The 12,866-nt window shown below is 44.5% G+C and overlaps 1 protein-coding gene across 1 annotated transcript in view; it reads right to left on the reverse strand.

Annotated features, from left to right (window-relative positions):
* Positions 1-12,866, reverse strand: part of efcc1 (EF-hand and coiled-coil domain containing 1) — a 73,392-nt gene that overhangs the window by 19,536 nt on the left and 40,990 nt on the right. Inside the window, exon 8 of the mRNA XM_029692711.1 lies at positions 4,143-4,281. Coding sequence (XP_029548571.1) covers positions 4,143-4,281 — 139 coding nt within the window. The remainder of the gene's footprint in view (positions 1-4,142; positions 4,282-12,866) is intronic.

Raw genomic sequence — 12,866 nt, forward strand, 5'->3', positions numbered from 1 at the left:
TGTACATGTCAGTGTGTTAGACAGAACCTCACCCAGAGAGCTGAACATGTCAGTGTGGTAGACAGAACCTCACCCAGAGAGCTGTACATGTCAGTGTGGTAGACAGAATCTCACCCAGAGAGCTGAACATGTCAGTGTGGTAGACAGAACCTCACCCAGAGAGCTGTACATGTCAGTGTGTTAGACAGAACCTCACCCAGAGAGCTGTACATGTCAGTGTGTTAGACAGACAGAACCTCAGCCAGAGAGCTGAACATTTCAGTGTGTTAGACAGAACCTCACCCAGAGAGCTGAACATGTCAGTGTGGTAGACAGAACCTCACCCAGAGAGCTGTACATGTCAGTGTGGTAGACAGAACCTCACCCAGAGAGCTGTACATGTCAGTGTGGTAGACAGACAGAACCTCACCCAGAGAGCTGTACATGTCAGTGTGGTTAGACAGACAGAACCTCACCCAGAGAGCTGTACATGTCAGGGTGGTAGACAGACAGAACCTCACCCAGGGAGCTGTACATGTCAGTGTGGTAGACAGACAGAACCTCACCCAGAGAGCTGAACATGTCAGTGTGTTAGACAGAACCTCACCCAGAGAGCTGTACATGTCAGTGTGGTAGACAGAACCTCACCCAGAGAGCTGAACATGTCAGTGTGGTAGACAGAATCTCACCCAGAGGGCTGTACATGTCAGTGTGGTTAGACAAACAGAACCTCACCCAGAGAGCTGTACATGTCAGTGTGGTAGACAGACAGAACCTCACCCAGAGAGCTGTACATGTCAGTGTGTTAGACAGGACCTCACCCAGAGAGCTGAACATGTCAGTGTGGTAGACAGACAGAACCTCACCCAGAGAGCTGAACATGTCAGTGTGGTAGACAGACAGAACCTCACCCAGAGAGCTGTACATGTCAGTGTGGTAGACAGACAGAACCTCACCCAGAGAGCTGTACATGTCATTGTGGTAGACAGACAGAACCTCACCCAGAGAGCTGTACATGTCAGTGTGGTAGACAGACAGAACCTCACCCAGAGAGCTGTACATGTCAGTGTGGTTAGACAGACAGAACCTCACCCAGAGAGCTGTACATGTCAGTGTGTTAGACAGAACCTCACCCAGAGAGCTGAACATGTCAGTGTGGTAGACAGAACCTCACCCAGAGAGCTGTACATGTCAGTGTGTTAGACAGAACCTCACCCAGAGAGCTGTACATGTCAGTGTGTTAGACAGACAGAACCTCACCCAGAGAGCTGAACATGTCAGTGTGTTAGACAGAACCTCACCCAGAGAGCTGTACATGTTTGTGTGGTAGACAGACAGAACCTCACCCAGACTGCTAACCCTAATGCCTAACCCTAACCTTAAATTAAGACCAAATAGCACATTTTTGTTTTAATCATTTTTACAATTTAGCCAATTTTGACTTTGCAGCTGGCCCATCTAGCAGAAATCGCTCAGTTCTGCCTCCAGGACAAGACTCATCCCAATAAACGTCAACCTGCGTATATTTGACTGTAACGTCCCACCTAGCCATCTTAAGATGAATGCGCTAACTGTAAGTTGCTCTAGATAAGAGCATATGCTAAATGACTAAAATGTCAAATGTAAATATTTTACATACAGATCTCATATTACTGTATTGAAAACATTTTTTATTTAAAAAAAATGTTAACGTCACAATGTATAATTTCTACAATTCTTTATCAAAAATGTAGTACAGGCAGATAAATAGAATTTAGCAAAAAGAACATAATTATTTGTCTCTGAAATGAAACCATCAAGTGATAGACATGTATTTGTTTAAAATCTGTCATTGAAAACTCCATGCCATTTGTGCAATGATGTTAGCACAGCTGAAAACTGGTCTCCTGCCAGGTTGTTATACAGTACCCAGTAGTAGTTGTAGGTTGTTATACAGTACCCAGTAGTAGTTGTAGGTTGTTATGCAGTACCCAGTAGTAGTTGTTATGCAGTACCCAGTAGTAGTTGTTATGCAGTACCCAGTAGTAGTTGTAGGTTGTTATGCAGTACCCAGTAGTAGTTGTAGGTTGTTATGCAGTACCCAGTAGTAGTTGTAGGTTATTATGCAGTACCCAGTAGTAGTTGTAGGTTGTTATGCAGTACCCAGTAGTAGTTGTAGGTTGTTATGCAGTACCCAGTAGTAGTTGTAGGTTGTTATGCAGTACCCAGTAGTAGTTGTAGGTTGTTATGCAGTACCCAGTAGTAGTTGTAGGTTGTTATGCAGTACCCAGTAGTAGTTGTAGGTTGTTATGCAGTACCCAGTAGTAGTTGTAGGTTGTTATGCAGTACCCAGTAGTAGTTGTAGGTTGTTATGCAGTACCCAGTAGTAGTTGTAGGTTGTTATGCAGTACCCAGTAGTAGTTGTAGGTTGTTATGCAGTACCCAGTAGTAGTTGTAGGTTATTATACAGTACCCAGTAGTAGTTGTAGGTTGTTATACAGTACCCAGTAGTAGTTGTAGGTTATTATACAGTACCCAGTAGTAGTTGTAGGTTGTTATACAGTAGTAGTTGTAGGTTGTTATGCAGTACCCAGTAGTAGTTGTAGGTTGTTATGCAGTACCCAGTAGTAGTTGTAGGTTATTATACAGTACCCAGTAGTAGTTGTTATACAGTACCCAGTAGTAGTTGTAGGTTATTATGCAGTACCCAGTAGTAGTTGTAGGTTATTATACAGTACCCAGTAGTAGTTGTAGGTTATTATACAGTACCCAGTAGTAGTTGTAGGTTATTATACAGTACCCAGTAGTAGTTGTAGGTTGTTATACAGTACCCAGTAGTAGTTGTAGGTTGTTATGCAGTACCCAGTAGTAGTTGTAGGTTGTTATGCAGTACCCAGTAGTAGTTGTAGGTTGTTATACAGTACCCAGTAGTAGTTGTAGGTTGTTATGCAGTACCCAGTAGTAGTTGTAGGTTGTTATGCAGTACCCAGTAGTAGTTGTAGGTTGTTATACAGTACCCAGTAGTAGTTGTAGGTTGTTATGCAGTACCCAGTAGTAGTTGTTATACAGTACCCAGTAGTAGTTGTAGGTTGTTATGCAGTACCCAGTAGTAGTTGTAGGTTATTATACAGTACCCAGTAGTAGTTGTAGGTTGTTATACAGTACCCAGTAGTAGTTGTTATACAGTACCCAGTAGTAGTTGTAGGTTATTATACAGTACCCAGTAGTAGTTGTTATGCAGTACCCAGTAGTAGTTGTAGGTTATTATACAGTACCCAGTAGTAGTTGTTATGCAGTACCCAGTAGTAGTTGTTATGCAGTACCCAGTAGTAGTTTTAGGTTGTTATACAGTACCCAGTAGTAGTTGTAGGTTGTTATACAGTACCCAGTAGTAGTTGTAGGTTGTTATACAGTAGTAGTTGTAGGTTGTTATGCAGTACCCAGTAGTAGTTGTAGGTTATTATGCAGTACCCAGTAGTAGTTGTAGGTTGTTATGCAGTACCCAGTAGTAGTTGTAGGTTGTTATGCAGTACCCAGTAGTAGTTGTAGGTTATTATACAGTACCCAGTAGTAGTTGTAGGTTATTATACAGTACCCAGTAGTAGTTGTAGGTTATTATACAGTACCCAGTAGTAGTTGTAGGTTATTATACAGTACCCAGTAGTAGTTGTAGGTTATTATACAGTACCCAGTAGTAGTTGTAGGTTATTATGCAGTACCCAGTAGTAGTTGTAGGTTGTTATGCAGTACCCAGTAGTAGTTGTAGGTTGTTATGCAGTACCCAGTAGTAGTTGTAGGTTGTTATGCAGTACCCAGTAGTAGTTGTAGGTTGTTATGCAGTACCCAAGACCAGTCTGAGTTAATTTGGGGTTCTATTTAATCCGTATCGCTGAAATGTTACAATTTAAAGGGAATTTCTGATTGAGCCGATTTCTTTAAATGTCAATCAGGCTACAATGTAGAGCTTCAGCTTTACAGAGTGAATTGAGTCCCAGTAGAAAATGTTCCCAACTAGCCCAGGTGCCCAAAACGTTATGGTCTACTGGCCTGTAGATTCCATCTGTGTTCCATCTGTGGCATAGTAACTACGGTATAACTCATGTTACTACATCATGGTCACTACCTGATTTCAAAGTGCAGTACTACTCTGCGTTGAGGGCTGTGGTATATTAACTACTACTCACCATGTTGTGGGTCGCTGCAGGACTCCAAGGTGCTCAGTAAGATCTTCCCCAGGGAGCGTTGGGACACATTGAGGTCTCTGAGCTGATGGAGGAGCTGTAGAACATCCAGGAACTTCTCCTCCACTAGGGACAGACACACCTATAGGACCAACACAACAATAATATAGATGATATGTGTGATGGACAGAAACATATCAATATGTTATAACAACAATAGATAACATGCCTGTATAAAGCATGTATACTAGACCTGTCTCCTCCACATATATATATATATAGTACCAGTCAAAAGTTTGGACACACTTAGTCATTCCAGGGTTTTTCTTTATTGTGTCTTTGTGAGACGCAGAGTAGGTGAACGGATGATCTCCGCATGTGTGGTTCCCTCCGTAAAGCATGGAGGTGGAGGTGTGATGGTGTGGGGGAGCTTTGCTGGTGACACTGTGGGTGATTTATTTAGAATTCAAGGCACACTTAACCAGCATGGCTACCACAGCATTCTGCAGAGATACGCCATATCATCTGGTTTGCACTTAGTGGGACTATCATTTGTTTTTCAACAGGACAATGACACAACACACCTCCAGGCTGTCTAAGGGCTATTTGACCAAGAAGGAGAGTAATGGAGTGCTGCATCAGATGACCTGGCCTCCACAATCACCTGACCTCAACCCAATTGAGATGGTTTGGGATGAGTTGGACCGAAGAGTGAAGGAAAAGCAGCCAACAAGTGTTCAGCATATGAGGGAACTCCTTCAAGACTGTTGGAAAAGCATTCCAGGTGAAGCTGGTTGAGAGAATACCAAGAGTGTGCAAAGCTGTCATCAAGGCAAAGGGTGGCTACTTTGAAGAATATAAAATTTATTTTGATTTGTTTAACATTTCTTTTTGGTTACTACATTTTATTTGATTTATTTCACCTTTATTTAACCAGGTAGGCTAGTTGAGAACAAGTTCTCATTTGCAACTGCGACCTGGCCAAGATAAAGCAAAGCAGTTCGACACATACAACAACACAGAGTTACACATGGAATAAACAGCATGTGCAAATGAGTTAGGATAAGAGAGGTAAGGCAATAAATAGGCCATGTTGTCAACGTAATTACAATATAGCAATTAAACACTGGAATGGTAGATGTGCAGTAGATGAATGTGCAAGTAGAGATACTGGGGTGCAAAGGAGCAAGATAAATTAATAAACAAATACAGTATGGGGATGAGGTAGATTGGATGGGCTGTTTACAGATGGGCTATGTACAGGTGCAGTGATCTGTGAGCTGCTCTGACAGCTGGTGCTTGACGTTAGTGAGGGAGATATGAGTATCCAGCTTCAGCGATTTTTGCAGTTCGTTCCAGTCATTGGCTGCAGAGAACTGGATGGAGAGGCGGCCAAAGGAAGAATTGGCTTTGGGGATGACCAGTGAGATATACCTGCTGGAGCGTGTGCTACGGGTGGTGTTGCTATGGTGACCAGTGAGCTGAGATAAGGCGGGACTTTACCTAGCAGAGACTTGTAGATGACCTGGAGCCAGTGGGTTTGGCGACGAGTATGAAGCAAGGTCCAGCCAACAAGAGAATACAGGTCGCAGTGGTGGGTAATATATGGGGCTTTGGTGACAAAACGGATGGCACTGTGATAGACTGCATCCAATTTTCTGAGTAGAGTGTTGGGGGCTATTTTGTAAATGACATCGCCGAAGTCGAGGATCAGTAGGATGGTCAGTTTTACAAGGGTATGTTTGGCAGCATGAGTGAAGGATGCTTTGTTGCGAAATAGGAAGCCGATTCTAGATTTAATTTGGATTGGAGATGTTTAATGTGAGTGAAAGGAGAGTTTACAGTCTAACCAGACACCTAGGTATTTGTAGTTGTCCACCTATTCTAAGTCAGAACCGTCCGGAGTAGTTATGCTGGACGGGTGGGCAGGTGCGGGAAGCGAACGGTTGAAGAGCAGGCATTTAGTTTTACTTGTATTTAAGAGCAGTTGGAGGCCACGGAAGGAGAGTTGTATGGCATTGAAGCTCGTCTGGAGGTTAGTTAACAGTGTCCAAAGAAGGGCCAGAGGTATACAGAATGGTGTCGTCTGCGTAGAGGTGGATCAAAGAATAACCAGCAGCGAGAGCGACATCATTGATGTATACAGAGAAAAGAGTCGGCCTGAGAATTGAACCCTGTGGCACCCCCAAAGAGACTGCCAGAGGTCCAGACAACAGGCCCTCCGATTTGAAACACTGAACTCTATCAGAGAAGTAGTTGGTGAACCAGGCGAGGCAGTCATTTCAGAAACCAAGGCTGTTGAGTCTGCCAATATGAATTTTGTGATTGACAGAGTCGAAAGCCTTAGCCAGGTCGATGAATACGGCTGCACAGTAATGTCTCTTATTGATGGCGGTTATGATATTGTTTAGGACCTTGAGCGTGGCTGAGGTGCACCCATGACCAGCTCTGAAACCAGATTGCATAGCGGAGAAAGTCTGGTGGGATTCGAAGTGGTCGGTAATCTGTTTGTTAACTTGGCTTTCAAAGACCTTAGAAAGGCAGGGTAGAATAGATATAGGTCTGTAGCAATTTGGGTCTAAAGTGTCTCCCCCTTTTGAAGAGGGGGATGACCGCGGCAACTTTCCAATCTATTGGAATCTCAGACAATACGAAAGAGAGGTTTAACAGGCTAGTAATAGGGGTTGCAACAATTTCGGCAGATCATTTTAGAAAGGGTCCAGATTGTCTAGCCTGGCTGATTTGTAGGGGTCCAGATTTTGCAGCTCTTTCAAAACATCAGCTATCTGGATTTGGGTGAAGGGGAAGTGGGGGAGGTTTGTGCGAGTTGCTGTAGGGAGCGCAAGGCTGTTGACCGGGGTAGGTGTAGCCATTTGGAAAGCATGGCCAGCCGTAGAAAAATGCTTTTTGAAATTCTCAATTATTGTGGATTTATCAGTAGTGACAGTGTTTCCTAGCCTCGGTGCAGTGGGCAGCTGGGAAGAGGTGCTGTTATTCTCCATGGACTTTACAGTGTCTCAAAACTTTTTGGAATTAGTGCTACAGGAAGCAAATTTCTGTTTGAAAAAGCTGGCCTTAGCTTTCCTAACCGACTGAGTATATTGGTTCCTATCTTCCCTGAAAAGTTGCATATCACGGGGGCTGTTCGATGCTAATGCAGAATGCCACAGGATGTTCTTGTGCTGGTCAAGGGCCGACAGGTCTGGAGTAAACCAAGGGCTGTATCTATTCCTGGTTATACATTATACATTTTTTGAATGGAGCATGCTTATTTAAGATGGTGAGGAAGGCACTTTTAAAGAATAACCAGGCATCCTCTACTGACGGGATGAGGTCAATGTCATTCCAGGATACCCCGGCCATGTCGATTAGAAAGGCCTGTTAGCTGAAATGTTTTACGAAGTGTTTGACAGTGATGAGGGGTGGTCATTTGACCGCAGACCCATTACAGACGCAGGCAATGAGGGAGTGATCGCTAAGATCCTGGTTGAAGACAGCAGTGGTGTATTTAGAGGGCAGGTTGGTCAGGATGAAATCTATGAGGGTGCCCGTGTTTACAGATTTGGGGTTGTACCTGGTAGGTTCATTGATCATTTGTGTGAGATTGAGGGCATCAAGCTTAGATTGTAGGATGGCCGGGGTGGTAAGCATGTCCCAGTTTAGGTCACCTAACAGTATGAGCTTTGAAGATAGATGGGGGGCAATCAATTCACATATGGTGTCCAGGGCACAGCTGGGGGCAGAAGGTGGTCTTTTGCAAGCGGCAACAGTGAGAGACATGTTTCTGGAAAGGTAGATTTTTAGAAGTAGAAGCTTGAATTGTTTGGGCACAGACTTGGATAGTATGACAAAACTCTGCAGACTATCTCTGCAGTAGATTGCAACTCCGCCTTCTTTGGTAGTTCTATCTTGTCGGAAAATGTTATAGTTAGGGATGGAAATTTCAGGATTTTTGGTGGCCTTTCTAAGCCAGGATTCAGACACGGCTAGGACATCCGGGTTGGCAGAGTGTGCTAAAGCAGTGAATAAAACAAACTTAGGGAGGAGGCTTCTAATGTTAACATGCATGAAACCAAGGTTTTTACGGTTACAGAAGTCAACAAATGAGAGCGCCTGGGGAATGGGAGTGGAGCTAGGCGCTACAGGGCCTGGATTAACCTCTACATCACCAGAGGCACAGAAGTGGAGTAGGATAAGGGTACGGCTAAAGGCTATAAGAACTGGTCGTCTAGTTTGTTCGGAACAGAGTGTAAAAGGAGCATGTTTCTGGGCACGGTAGAATAGATTCAATTAATGGACAGACAAGGGTATGGTAAGATGTGAATACAGTGGAGGTAAACCTAGGCATTGAGTGACGATGAGAGAGGTTTTGTCTCTAGAGACATCATTTAATCCAGGTGAGGTCACCGCATGTGTGGGAGATGAGACAAAAGGGCTAGCTAAGGCATATTAAGCAGGACTGGAGGCTCTACAGTGAAATAAGACAATAATCCCTAACCAAAGCAACAATGGACAAGGCATATTGACATTAGGGAGAGGCATGCGTAGCCGAGTGATCATAGGGACCAGTGGGTAGCTAGGCGAGTTGGAGATACGGCGATTCAGACAGCTAGCGGGCCAGGACTAGCAGGCTAGCAGACGGGCCTTAGGGGGACGTCGCGATGGAAGGGTCTGTTGTAGCCCCCTTGGACGGTTACGTCGGCAGACAAGTCGTGATGGATCGGCAGGGCTCCGTGTCGGCAGTAAAAGGGTCCAGGCCAATTGGCAAAATAGGTATTGTAGCCCAAGGAGTGTCTGATGAACCTCTTCAGCTAGCCGGGAGATTGGCCTAGCACGAGGCTAGTTCCAGGCTTTCTGGTGCTTGCTTCGGTATATGACTATTGTATCTGGAAATGGCATATTTTTTAAGGAATATCTACATAGGTATAGAGGCCCATTATCAGCAACCATCACTCCTGTGTTCCAATGGTACGTTGTGTTAACTTATACAAGTTTATAATTTTAAAAGGCTAATTGATCATTAGAAAACCCTTTTGCAATGATGTTAGCACAGCTGAAAACTGTTGTGCTCATTAAAGAAGCAATAAAACTGTCCTTCTTTAGACTAGTTGAGTATCTGGAGCATCAGCATTTGTGGGTTCGATTACAGGCTCAAAATGGCCAGAAAGAAAGTACTTTCTTCTGAAACTCATCAGTCTAGAGGACAAGTACATTAGAGTGTCTATTTGAGAAACAGACGCCTCACAAGTCCTCAACTGGCAGCTTCATTAAATAGTACCCGCAAAATACGTCTCAACGTCAACAGCGAAGAGGCGACTCTGGGATGCTGGCCGGTAGTGTATATACAGTGCATTTGGAAAATATTCAGACCCCTTGACTTCCTTACGTTACACCCTTTATTCTAAAATAGATTAAAATGTGTTTTTTTTCCTCATCAATCTACACACAATTTTTTTCATTTAACGTTCATTTAACTAGGCAAGTCGGTGAAGAACAAATTCTTATTTACAATGACGGCCTACACTGGCTAAACTCGGACGACGCTGGGCCAATTGTGCGCCACCCATTCACGGCCGGTTGTGATACAGTCTGGATTTGAACCAGGTTGTCGGTCGTGACCCCTCTAGCACTGAGATGCAGTATCTTAGACCACTGCGCCACTTGGGAGCAGTACGACATAAGGACAAAGAAAAAAACAGGCTTTTAGACATTTTTCCAAATGTATAAAAAAATTAAACAGAAATTTTACATTTACATAAGAATTCAGACCCTTTTACTCAGTACTTTGTTGAAGCACCTTTGGCAGCGATTACAGCATCGAGTCTTCTTGGGTATGACGCTACAAGTTTGGCACACCTGTATTTGGGGAGTTTCTCCAATTCTTCTCTGCAGATCCTCTCAAGTTCTGTCAGGTTGGAACGTTGCTGCACAGCTATTTTCAGGTCTCTCCAGAGATGTTTGATCGGGTTCAAGTCCGGGCTCTGGCTGGGCCACTGAAGGACATTGAGACTTGTCCCGAAGTCACTCCTGTGTTGTCTTGACTGTGTGCTTAGGGTCGTTGTCCTGTTGGATGGTGAACCTTCACCCCCAGTCTGAGGTACGGAGCGCTCTGGAGCAGGTTTTCATAAAGGATCTCTCTGTACTTTGCTCCGTTCATCTTTCCCTCGATCCTGACTAGTCTCTCAGTCCCTGCCGCTGAAAAACATCCCCACAGCTTGATGCTGCCACCACAATGCTTCACCGTAGGCATGGTGCCAGGTTTCCTCCAGACGTGACGCTTGGCATTCATGCCAAAGAGTTCAATTTTGGTTTCATCAGACTTGAGAATCTTGTTTCTCATGGTCTGAGAGTCCTTTAGGTGCTTTTTGGCAAACTCCAAGCGGGCTGTCATGTGCCTTTTACTGAGGAGTGGCATCCGTCTGGCCACCCTATCATAAAGGCCTGATTGATCTGATTGATGGAGTTCTGCAGAGGTTGTTTTCCTTCTGGAAGGTTCTCCCATCTCCACAGAATAACTATGGAGCTCTGTCAGAGTGACCATCGGCTTCTTGATCACCTCCCTGACCAAGGCCCTTCTCCCCCGATTACTTTTTTTAAATCCCCTCAATCTACACACAATACCCCATAATGACAAAGCAAAAATATGTTTTTGGGAAAAACTAATATATTTACCTAAGTATTCAGACACTCTACTCAGTACTTTGCTGAAGCATCTTTAGTAACCTCGTGTCTTCTTGGGTATGATGCTACAAACTTGGCACACCTGTATTTAGGGAGTTTCTCCCATTCTTCTCTGCAGATCCTCTCAAACTGTCAGGTTGGATGGGGAGCGTAGCGGCACAGCTATTTTCAGGTCTCTCCAGAGACGTTTGATCGGGCTCTGGCTGGGCCACTCAGAGACTTGTCCCGAAGCCACCCCTGCCTTGTCTTGGCTGTGTACTTATGGTAGTTGTCCGATTGGAAGGTGAACCTTCACCCCAGTCTGTTTGGCCGGGAAGCCAGCTGTAGGACGAGTCTTGGTGGTTCCAAACTTCTTCCATTTAAGAATGATGGAGGCCACTGTGTCCTTGCGGACCTTCAATGCTGCAGACAATTTTTGGTACCCTTTCCCAGTTCTGTGCCTCAACATAATCCTGTCTCAGAGCTCTACAGACAATTCCTTCGACCTTATGGCTTGATTTTTGGTTTGACATGTACTGTCAACTGTGGGACCTTATACAGAGAGGTGTGTGCCTCTCCAAATCGTGTCCAGTCAATTGAATTTACCACAGGTGGACTCCAATCAAGTTGTAGAAACATCTCAAGGCTGATCAATGGAAACAGGATGCACCTGAGCTCAATTTCAAGTCTCATAGCAAAGGGTCTTAATACATTTGCAAAAATTACAAAAAACCTGTTTTCGCTTTGTCATCATGGTGTAATGTGTGTAGATTTATGAGATGTTTTATTTATTTAATCCATTTTAGAATACGGCTGTAAATTAACAAAATGTGGAAAAAGTCAAGATGTCTGAATACTTTCCGAATGCACTGTATTTACAGTGCCTTCAGAAAGTATTCATACAACTTGAAGTAATCACATTTTGTTGTGTTACAGCCTGAATTCAAAATGGATTACATGTATTTGTTTTCTTACCCATCTACACACAATAACCCATAATGACAAAGTGAAAACAAGTTTTTTGAAATGTTTGCAAATTTATGGAAAATTAAATACAGAAATATATCATTTAAATCATTTAAATATTCACACCCTTTAGTCAATACTCTGTAGAATCACCTTTGGCAGTGAATACAGCAGTGAGTCTTTCTGGGTAAGTCTCTAAGAGCTTTACACATATGGATTTGTCACGACTTCTCCCGAAGTCGATGCCCCTCCTTGTTAGGGTGGTGCGCGGCGGTCGACGTCACCGGTCTTCTAGCCATCATTGATCAGTTTTTCATTATCCATTGGTTTTGTCTTGTCTTCCTACACACCTGGTTCCAATCCCATTGATTACATGTTGTGTATTTAACCCTGTGTTTCCTCTCATGTCCTTGTCAGTGATTGTTTGTATGTTATGTACTCGTGTATGTTGTATCGGTGTGCAACGGGTTATTTTTACCTATGTTATTTTTGTACGTTGGTTTTGGAGTTCGTTTTTTGTTAATAAAACTACTCCAGTTTAACCAAGTTGGTTTCTCCTGCGCCTGACTTCCCTGCCACCTACACACACGACTATGACAGAATCACTGACCAAAATATTGAAGTCAGCAGGAGAAGATACCCCGGACAGGGAGGTGGAGGAGAAGATACCCACCCCGGACAGGGAGGTGGAGGAGAAGATACCCCCCCGGACAGGGAGGTGGAGGAGAAGATACCCCCCCGGACAGGGAGGTGGAGGAGAAGATACCCCCCCGGACAGGGAGGTGGAGGAGAAGATACCCCCCCCGGACAGGGAGGTGGAGGAGAAGATACCCACCCCGGACAGGGAGGTGGAGGAGAAGATACCCCGGACAGGGAGGTGGAGGAGAAGATACCCCCCCCAGACAGGGAGGTGGAGGAGAAGATACCCCGGACAGGGAGGTGGAGGAGAAGATACCCCCCCGGACAGGGAGGTGGAGGAGAAGATACCCCCCCCCCCGGACAGGGAGGTGGAGGAGAAGATACCCCGGACAGGGAGGTGGAGGAGAAGATACCCCGGACAGGGAGGTGGAGGAGAAGATACCCCCCCGGACAGGGAGGTGG

This window comes from Salmo trutta, chromosome 16 (genome assembly GCF_901001165.1).
Source record: "Salmo trutta chromosome 16, fSalTru1.1, whole genome shotgun sequence".
Classification (NCBI taxonomy): Eukaryota; Metazoa; Chordata; class Actinopteri; order Salmoniformes; family Salmonidae; genus Salmo; species Salmo trutta.